At 38.2% G+C, this 10,772-nt stretch overlaps 1 protein-coding gene across 1 annotated transcript; it reads right to left on the reverse strand.

Moving 5' to 3' along the window:
• Positions 1–2,096: 2,096 nt before the first annotated feature.
• On the reverse strand, positions 2,097–2,853 carry LOC131681436 (mantle protein-like). Its single transcript, XM_058962231.1, has 2 exons — positions 2,726–2,853; positions 2,097–2,660 (listed from the first exon to the last, which is right to left on the reverse strand). Exons 1-2 carry the CDS (start codon positions 2,729–2,731, stop codon positions 2,133–2,135), a joined length of 534 nt encoding a protein of 177 aa, XP_058818214.1. The 5' UTR covers positions 2,732–2,853; the 3' UTR covers positions 2,097–2,132.
• Positions 2,854–10,772: the final 7,919 nt, after the last annotated feature.

Here is a 10,772-nt window from a genome sequence, read left to right on the forward strand (position 1 = left end):
AAAGATCCACGGCTCCGTTAAGCTACCGCTATGAGCCGTGTCAAATAAACGAAATAAAAAAAATAAAAGAATACGCTACTGAACATGGAATTTGATAGATATAAAATATTATTGCTTGTAAACCGGCTATAAAAATTAATACCTATCAGTACTTTCTTTTGGTCTTTACATTTTATTTGACTACCAAGGATCGCTTCGGATTAGCTTCGCAACTTTTTGAAAACAAATCAAAACTGCAACTGCTCTAACTTAACTCAATTTTCACACCCACCAAAATCTCCAACTAACCCCCGTCGTTCAGTAGGCGCAAACCTCCAACTAACCCCCGCCTCGGCGCACACCTCTATTTTCCCTTTTTGGAAACACTGTGCCACGGATAGTTGAAAACGATGTTCAAATTCAATGAAAACGATGTTCAAACAAATCATATTCAAAAAGGGCAATGACGATTGGCTGCCTCGTCCTTACGATTTTACGTCTTTTAAATTTTCAATGGAATTTCGTAAAGTCTCTCGTCTGTACCAATAAAACCAAAAAACGATGAATTATTTCGAACCAATAAATTAAAGGCCATACTCAAAATGAAAACACATATTTTACAATATATAATTGTAGATAAATCAGTTTCTCTCGTGTTTATCTGTTTAATAACAACATAACTTGTCTTTAAATTTCATATTGATGTAGGTTTCCAGATTCATTGTAACTTGGAATAATTGTTTAAAAAAAATACACTAATTATATAAAAATCACAACAATGCTGAAAAGCACCACCCTTCAAATCTCTTGCCAAAAACAGTTACTTCTAGTTCCTGATATTTACTTGTTTTGCTTTGGGAGGCTTAAACATTTATTTCCTGTACAACTTTCTAACCTTTTCATCAATATTAATGGTTATTTTTGAGATGTTTCCAACACATTTCATCGTAACATAATATAATATAATTGAATAAAATAATAAAATAAAATTGATCGTAATACAGACATCAATCGAAACGAAAAATCGCAGCCACCCACTCAAACACTAAATCTGTTTCAACAGAAAAAAGTTTATACATTCATAAGATTCATGTGACACGTTATGAATGCGTAAACTTCACTCTTAACCCGCATCGAATGCAAAACGCTTACTCGAACTGAACACCAGCGAATTCCATGACCTATTTCTTTACATCCTTTAAATCTGCTCCTCTCTAAGCTGCGTCCGAACGCTTACTGAACTACAAAACCTCGCACAAAGCACAACATCCCAAGTTTACAGTAACTGGCATACAGAATTTCCACACCGACCGACTCGGGTACAATCGCTTCCAAAATTCTCCCGAATGAACCAAACTCCCCTGAAAAACAACCCCAACCCGCTCGATTCATTCATCCATTATTCATCGCCTACTAGTGTTGCAGCACGTTTCCCATCGCACCGAAACCAAACAGGATACGGCTTGTGTTGTTTTTCTTTTCCACATCGCGCGCGAGTTTCATCATTTTACACCACCTACTGTGTGACCTTCTCCGCTTGGCTAGACCTATTTCTACTCGTCCTGCAATGATACCAGCTACCCACGTCGCGCGGGAACCAACGCCGTTCACCTCACAACAAACAGCATTGAATGAAAAGCGAAAGCTCGCTGCCTGCCGACGACGACGACAATGACGACGAATGTGTGTAATGCAATGTCGTAATCATAAATTTTCATTTCAGTTGAAACTTTACTACACCTACTAGAAAAACATTGCCTTCGTCGTCGTCGTCGTCGGCGGCGATGTCACAGTTTGTACTCCTATGGAAAGGCGTCCTACCAAGGGTCTGCACATCCATACATATTAGAGTGGCAATATGTGATCCCCGGGTAAGGAACATATGGATAAGTTAATGTTACGATATGTGCTATTAGACATTGAGCGGCGATGAAATGGTGGTTCACGAAATTAAGCACTATAATTTTATGGAAATGATATTCCAGCTCGTTTAGTGGCTGCGTTTAGCTGATTGTGATTTTTGCTGAGTGTGTAGAGCTTAAACCGATAATAGAGGGTTAAAGTGGGATATTAGAGAAGAGAAACTTTGCGCTTTCAGCTATTTACAGTATCAACAGTTTATTCTCATAATGTAAGGATAGTGATCAACGCTTTTAGAACAGTCCCCAGTGCTTCTTGTGTTCCTTGATGTGCACTGTCACTGGAACGTGCTTCTCGATGTAAACCGGCTTCTTCACGTACACCGGAACGGGCTTCTCAACATGAACTGCGTACGGTTTTGGCACTTCGACGTATTCCTTGTGGACAACTGGAACTTTCACTTCGACTGGATAGGGAACTGGGCGGTCAACGTGAACGGGAACCTTTTTCTCGACATAGACTGGCACTTTCTTTTCCACATACACGGGAACCTTCTTCTCGACATGGACTGGGTATGGAACCTTGACTGGGTACGGAACGTGCTTCTCTACCTCCACCGGGTATGGGACGTGAACGTTCTTAGTGATGGTCGTGGATACGTGCTTGATTTCACCGTGATCATGATGGTCGTGATGGTTGTCAAAGTCGATGCTTTCGTGTCCCGATCCCAGTTCCCAGAGGCCACGTTTGTCCTTCTTGGATGTTTCGTCGACTGCCGCACACGAGGCAATGGCCAAAGCCATAGACAACACTACGAACGCCTGTTGAAGAAATTAAAAGAAAAGACATGTAAAATTAAACAACTGAGAGTTGACTAGATTCTTACCTTCATATTGGATGCTACCGTTGAACGAATTACGCTCCAGTGATTTTCGGACTGTGCTCGGCCGGTGAGATGATCTCAAGCGAATGATGTCCATCGGTCGGGTTGCAGTGGTTTTTATATGTTTCAATTGTGTCTTGTGGTTAAGAGCATTTTCGCAATTCGGAATAAGTTTTTGCCCATTATCTGCCATCCACCGGTGATGGGGTCTATGTTCGTTCAAATGCAACGATATCCGATGACAGTGACCAACGGAACGTGGTGCACCAAAAGGTCAATCATACTCTGTAACACCTGTGATGTATCAACCGTTAATTCGTTGTGTCGTTCGCACTTTTCTTCGAAGCTGTAAACACTGAACCGTGACATCATTACCGATGCAGTAAATAGCCCCGTCAATGTGGATCAATTTGTAATCCACACCTGCAGCAAGGTCTAAGCTCAAAATAAAGCTTCCTTCCCTCTGACGACGGTTTTCGTTTGTTATAACCCCGCATCCCGACAAGGTGATAAAAACTCCTCCAAGGTAACGCAGCCAGGGGACATACGTGTAAACACGTCCTGCTCACCTCCAACCTTCCTCACTCGCTTGTGGGGTCGACCCGAGAAAAGTTTATTTAAAAAGTCGCTGTAGCAAGGTGACAACCGAAACTGTGTATTGAATGCTTATTGATTTTTCTTCGGTCCGGAAGCTGGTAGCGGGGGGGATACAATGATGCTATCATATTTCCACTGAGTGGTGAGAAGATAGCACGGAACCGGGCCGATCAACCCAAGACGCACATAAGTTCACGTAACTTTGCACAGAATTGAAAGAATGTCACCCGAGACTGAAGTAATAAACACAATATTCAAAGTTTGTTCAAAGGACCCCGGTGAAGTGGAGCTCGTTTGGAGAGATCCCTTTTTCCGCCTGCAAACATTGGCCTTGCGGGATGAGACGTGTTCGTGGGTATCTGCAAAGAGGAACGGTGCTCACAGGAGGTGTGGTTTTTGAAAAATATTCACAGTAGAATTACGGTCGTGTGTGGCACTTTGCTTACTTTTTTCATTTTTCCAATTTCGATTTATTATTATTCCTTTAATAATGAATGATATGGAAAATCAACCCGAAATTATGAATTTTATGAATTTTGAATTGTAGGCACAAGAGCTCGATCCGAAGCACATATAAAAATGATAGAATCACTCTAACCTGCAGTAAAACCAAAGGCGTCCACCTTATATCTGTCGCATTTATATTTCCCATTCTAAGAAATAGGAAGCTTCATGATTACAGTTGCAATTAACCTTACCCATCGCAATCAACCCAACTTAATTAATTAATTATCGGAAATTCTTCTTGCTTTGGCAGTTTTGGCGGTGGTCAGCTATTTTCGTCCGCGTCTCTTATCACCTATTTTATGAGGTGACTCATCAACAGTGCTATCTTTGAAATGAAAACCCTTAGTTATATAACTAATTTCTCCGATCTTATTTTAATGCATATATTTAAGTAATCTTTCTTTTGATGGTTTTCATCATATTCATGTTAAACTAATTGTGTCCGGCGGAGGCTTAGATGTTCATGGTGTGTTCCGTCCACCGTCATTTGATTTTAATGTGTTTCATGATCGTATGGGAAGTTGGCTCAATAAAAGCAATACCAATCATCCTTGTTTAATTTTCGGAGATATGAATGTACCAGTGAATCTGTCGAATGACAATGTTGTTCTGAAATATAAATACTTTTTAGAGTCGTATGGTTTTATATGTGCAAATATATTTGTTACGAGACCATCTAGCTCAAATATTCTAGACCATGTTTTATGTAAATCGACTTCAAAAGACACATTGATAGTATTGGACCTGTACTTGACGTGAGCACATGTTTGCAAAGTATAATATCAAAGTACAACACATTATTGGAAAAATGCACCAGAACGGTTAAAAATATGTGAACATCAAAAGTATGCAGTGCCCTTGGATGAGCCTTGATTTGTGGACGCTAATAAAAATTAAAAACAATTATTTGAAAAAATCTCGTCGAGATCCAAACAATATTCGTTTAGAAGAACTATTAAAACATGTTTCAAAAAAACTGGATTTAGCCAAGAAAACAGCAAAAAAAGATATTTTAAAGGGTTGCTGAATACTACATCGCACTCAAAATTATGGAAAAACTGTCCTTGATAATTAATGGTGATCGCATAGATAATAGCAAGATGATCTGCGAAGCATTCAACGAACACTTTGCAACAGTTGGTTCAAAACTAGCAGAAAACATAACTCCAGCAGGTTCAAATCCATTGCGACATATATAACTAATCGCAAACTCAATTTTTTTGCAACCATCATCTGTAAATGAGGTTGTATTGCTGACTTGAAGACTAATAGAAGTACTGGTCCTGATCGTATACCATCAAAAATAATTCAAAATAACGTCATGTCACTTGCTCGTATTCTGTCTGATTCTTTTAATCTAATGATCCAAACAGGTACCTACCCAGATTGTCTGAAAACAGCAAAAGTTGTTCCTATATTTAAGTCGGGGGATTCAACAAAAACTGACAACTATCGACCAGTATCAACGCTCTCAGTTTTCAATAAAATGTTAGTCATAGAACACTTTATAGTATGCAATATGGATTTCGAAACGGGAGCAGTACCACTATAGCTATAACGGAACTTGTAGACAACATACTGGAGGAAACAAATTCCAAGCGATGCGTAGGTGCCTTATTTTTGGATTTGAAAAAGGCTTTCGATACTCTGAATCATGATATTTTGCTGCGAAAATTGGAATCTTACGGGATTAGAGGAGTTGCAAACGATATCATCCGCAGTTACTTGGAAAATAGAACACAATTTGTCTCGCGCGACGGAGAAATAAGTTCTCTAAGACAAATAAGCACCGATGTACCCCAAGGGAGCAATATTGGGCCTGTACTCTTCCTCGTTTACATCAATGACATTGGTAAAATTCGTCTTACTGGAACTCCAAGATTTTTTGCTCATGACACGGCCTTATTTTATCCTAATGTCAACCCAAGAGCGATTTTTTTTTATTTCAAGCATGAATGATGATCTTCAAATTCTCCAGGAGTATTTTTCCGATAATCTACTATCACTTAACTTGCAAAAAAACTAAATATATGATCTGTCGATCCCCAAGGAAAATCCTTTCTAGTGTTCCAAGTTTAATGATGATAACGTTATAGATAATGTAGAATCATTTAAATATTTAGATGTTCATCTAAATTGTATCTTGTCTTGGGATAAACATACCAAGGAAATTGCGAGAAAAATTTCGTGTATGTGTGGAATCTTAAAACGGGTTAGTAGCTTCGTTCCTCGAAAAAGTTTGCTTATGTTCTACTTTGCTCACATTCACTCTCAGCTTAACTATCTAATTATTGCATGGGCCGAGCCTGTAAATCAAAACTTAAAAAACTGCAAATTTTACAAAACCGATGTATTAAAATAATATATAACTTACCTTTTATATTTTCATCAGTAAGTTTATTCACAGATTTTTCTCAAAAAAAATTCCTATTCAAGCCATGTGTGAAGAGCAGACATTGCTTTTGATGCACAATGTGCTACACAACCCAACAAGTATCCACAGCTTAATCATAAACGTATTACCTCGGCTGCACAACACCAGGCAAATTAATCATCTCTCACGACCTCGCACATATTCAAACTGTGGCCAGAAACGATTTTCTTTCATAGGCCCTGCAAAATATAACAACCTGCCTAGAGATTTACAGATTATAACTAACCGTTTATCATTCAAATCTAACATCAAATGTTACTTACGAACCCAAATGGCTCAACTATTAATTTAAATTGTCTTATGTTGTTTTTTCTCCTGTGATTAACGTCATTACCTGTTATTAACGTTATATAACCTTTAAATTATTAACTTAAATTTAATTATTCCTTAGTGGAAATTAAGTAATTTTTTTTATTCGATTTATTTTTCTTTTCTGTACTTGTGCTTCTTTAAAAGGGTACCGTATCCACTAGAGTTACAGGTACATTACTTGTTTTGTCAGTAATATTCTCTCTTTTTATGTTGATTTTTAAATTAAAATATTCTCAGCCATCTTAAAGGTATTATTTATAAATCTAGTAAGTTTCCGCATTAACTATGGCTGAGAATTGAGTGTCCATTACCAGGAGGCTCAACATTGAGCTTTTTGGTGTGGGGGAGAGCGGAGGGTCACTAAAAAAAAAGATGAATGGGTAATGTCAGAGACATAACCTGAGTGAAGTAGAATACACTTTAGACTGGTTATAAAAATGCTACAATTTTGACTATCTTATAATAGGTTTTATTAAAAGCAGATATTTCGTTATTTCTAATGGAAATACCGAAATATCGATACACGTTCTTCGAAATCTAAAATATTCGAACATGTTTATCTATATGGTTATCCTAAAAAGAGCATTTAATGAATGTTATTGTAAATTGAATCATTACACGAAACTGTCAACAAATCACACAAATGATAACTTTTTATTTCGTGCCATTCTACGACATGGCGACAATATTGTTCACAAGGGGCTCACTTACTATCCAACGCTTTCGGCAAGCCACTTTCTGATGCTTGTAATAGCAAAACTTCAATTTGATTCTTTGTTGATAAATGAAGGCCCTGAAAAAGGCCTTTTGTTTGGGCAGTATTCGGAATTTAGTTGGAGCTAGTGTATTTGTGCCATCTGAGACGGCGCACAGTGGCTGGAGGCTGGCCAAAACCTCAAAAATTTATTTGTGAAATATTGATATTTTATATTTTTCTTGAATTTCTCATGTATTGAATTATGTATATTCAAAATTTTATGATCCCTGGATAAGAACACGATGTTTAACATGAGTTTAAACGTAGCAAAGTCCGGACTTTTTAATGATTTTCATTTCCTAAACCAAATGCATGTTGGTCTTTTGATTTTGGTCCGATTTTAGCACAACTAGTTTCATTGTGTAGAGGAACGAAATAAATTGGTTAGGGAATAAAATACATTTGGTAAATTTGCTTGGAACTATGACTTTTTAGTTTAAATAGGTTTGGGGTGGTCAGATCAAAAATACTTTTTTCACTAATGTATTCTGTACAAATTTCGGAATCATTTCGGAACGGTCACATAGCATACATTCTATGGTAAATAACCTCCACGTTTCGAATTTAATGGTCTCGTTCTGCGCCTAGGTGCGCAAAAAGATTTAAGGGGATTTTGAAGCTTTGTTGCTCATATGGAGGCGCATGGTGTTTTGTGTAAAATCTACAGTAAATCAACACGTTATACAATGGATTTAAAGTAGTGTTCTTCATTTTTTATGATATTGCTGACATTGGTGAACAGTAACGGAAAATCTGTCATGAAAACGGGATCATAGTTATAAGAAAGGTTCAATGACACTGTATGGAAAAATGCATTTAATATTTTACGATTTTTGACATCAAAAATGAGCTCAGCACCTCAAAATTAGCTTAAATTGTGATTTTCAGCCAAATTAGGTAACATTTGAGGTTTTGTCCGACTTTTGTTTGAAGACCCGCCACTGTGCGGCGTGCTTGGTGGACTTTTCTGACAGCTACAAACGGACGGCCGCTTCTTCTTGTATCCTTTAACAATGCTCAGAAACATTTAGATCGACGTATATGGTACGACGATACAAACAAACTGATATTGAGCAGCAGCATGCTAAGTTTTTATACCTGACTACAGCACAATGTAAGCTCGTCCTTTTTGTGTTGTCCTCAATTTGTGTTCTTCGTAGCTCCTCCCCTTCGTTGGTCGATACACAAACAAATTGTGTTGAACGCGTCGGAGTTCCGTTTACTTAGTAGCTGTAGTGGAATACCTTGCTGTTTAAGTGTTGAAAGTGAAAGGAAATTCTGCCCGTGACAAAAAGACGAATTTTCCCACGTCTTCAACAGCTGGCGATTCATAACAACGAAAAGCTTAACAAACGAGTGCTCAAGGTGGTGTGTTGCAAAACATCCAATCAGTAGTGCTGCCCAAGAAGACCGAAAAGAAAGCATAAATCGAACGCTGAAACTCGCAAATGGAATGCATATTGCTGTAAAAACTGTCCTTTTCAGGACGATTAGACATTTTTGATTATGAACAAAATTGAAATTGCGAATCTGAATGGGCCAATCGACGAACTGCATTTTTATCGCGCAAATTTACCCGCCAAAAAACCATTTCGCGACAGGAAATTCTGTGCTGGAACAGCAATTTCTTTGCGATTTTGTCGTCTTTTGCACATACATAGTTTATTTGGAGTATTTTTGGAATTATCAAGTTGTCAATTTGCAACATTCTTTGAAAATATTGTTGAACTATTATAAATGAAGGCACGAAAACGAGCGTTTGACCGTCGTCCTACTACCAGCATCAGAGAAGTAGCAGATCAGCATTTTTCGCTACATGGCCCGTACAAAACAGACCGCTCGTAAGTCTACCGGAGGAAAGCCTCCCCGCAACCAGTAAGCAACGAAGGCCGTGTAAAAGTGCCCCAGTCACGGTTGGCGTTAAGAAGCCTCATCGCTACCGAACTGAAACTGTCGCCCTGCGAGAAATTCACAGCTATCAGAAATTGAGCGGGCCTAAATTGTGACCCAAAATAAACCACAAACCTACAAGTTCTTTTCAGGACCAGCCAATTATATTCCAGTAAGATATAAATGGAATTTTCGTTTTCCATTGCCTTACAATCTCCCTCCCCCTTTCCTTTCGGCTTGAATTACTATCAGTCTTGATGCTTTGCGGCGGGGGCACAGACAGTTTCCATTATAGTGGAAAATTTAGGTTTGCGCGTTTTTCCCAAAATTTTTTTAGCTGTGCTATTTTCAAGGAAGTTGTAGTTGAATAAAATAGTTTATTTCTATTGTCAGAGGTGGACCTTCCAACGAAAACTAGTCTGGCTCGCTTGGAATCGAATTGTACGGACCAACCACAAAATCCGTTATTTTCAGTAATTGTATATTCTCCAGAATTAGTCACAACTATTTCCAATCAGCGCAAAAATCGAAGGTTTTCATTCAGTACAACAGCAGATTTTCACTTTTAGAAAAACAGGCAACATTCTGGCCGAAAATTTTGAAATGGAGCACCTATATTGAAACGTTGGAAAACGTTCGAATTTTTGTAAATTGAATCATTACACTAACCTATCTACAAATCACACAAATAACATTTTTATTTTGTGCCATTCTACGTGAAAGCGACGATATTATTCACAAGTGGCTCACTTACCATCCAACGCTTCGGCAAGCCACTTTCTGATGCTTGTAATAACAAAACTTCAATTCGATTCTTTGTCGATAAATTGATGGCCCTGAAAAGGGCCTTTTGTTTGGACAGTGTTCGGAATTTACTTGGAGCTGGTGGTATATGGTAACAGTTTTGATGCCATCTGAGACGGCATGCTTGGCCAACTCTTCTGACAGCAGCAAACGGACGGCGGTTTGAATTTTGCGGGAGATGCTGCAAACGAACTGCTGCATGTTGATGCTGCAAACGAACTGATCGTGAACAACAGCATGCTGAGTTTTTATACCTGACTACAGCACAATGTAAGCTCGTCCTTTTTTGTTTTGTCCTCAATATGTGTTCTTCGTAACTCCACCCCTTCGTTGGTCGACCACATATTTTTGATAAAGAACAAAATTGAAATTATTTTTCCAATACGGAGGTTATCGAACACTCAAGGTAAAGAGAGTAATGTAATACGGCACCTTGGTATAATGTTTGAGAATTGAAACCTTATTTAAATGCGCCTAGTAAACACGAAACTGTAAACAAACACACAAATCACACAAATGATAACTTTTTATTTTGTGTCATTCTACGTAAAATCGACGATATTGTTCACAAGTAGCTCACTTACCGTCGAACGCTCTTGGTAAGCCACTTTCGGATGCTTGTAATAACAAAATTTCAATTCGATTCCTTGTTGATAAATTGATGGCCCTGAAAAGGGCCTTTTGTTTGGGCAGTATTAGGAATTTACTTGGAGCTGGGGTGTTTGTGCCATCGGAGATGGCGAGCTTGG

The sequence above is a fragment of the Topomyia yanbarensis genome, chromosome 2, assembly GCF_030247195.1.
Source record: "Topomyia yanbarensis strain Yona2022 chromosome 2, ASM3024719v1, whole genome shotgun sequence".
Classification (NCBI taxonomy): Eukaryota; Metazoa; Arthropoda; class Insecta; order Diptera; family Culicidae; genus Topomyia; species Topomyia yanbarensis.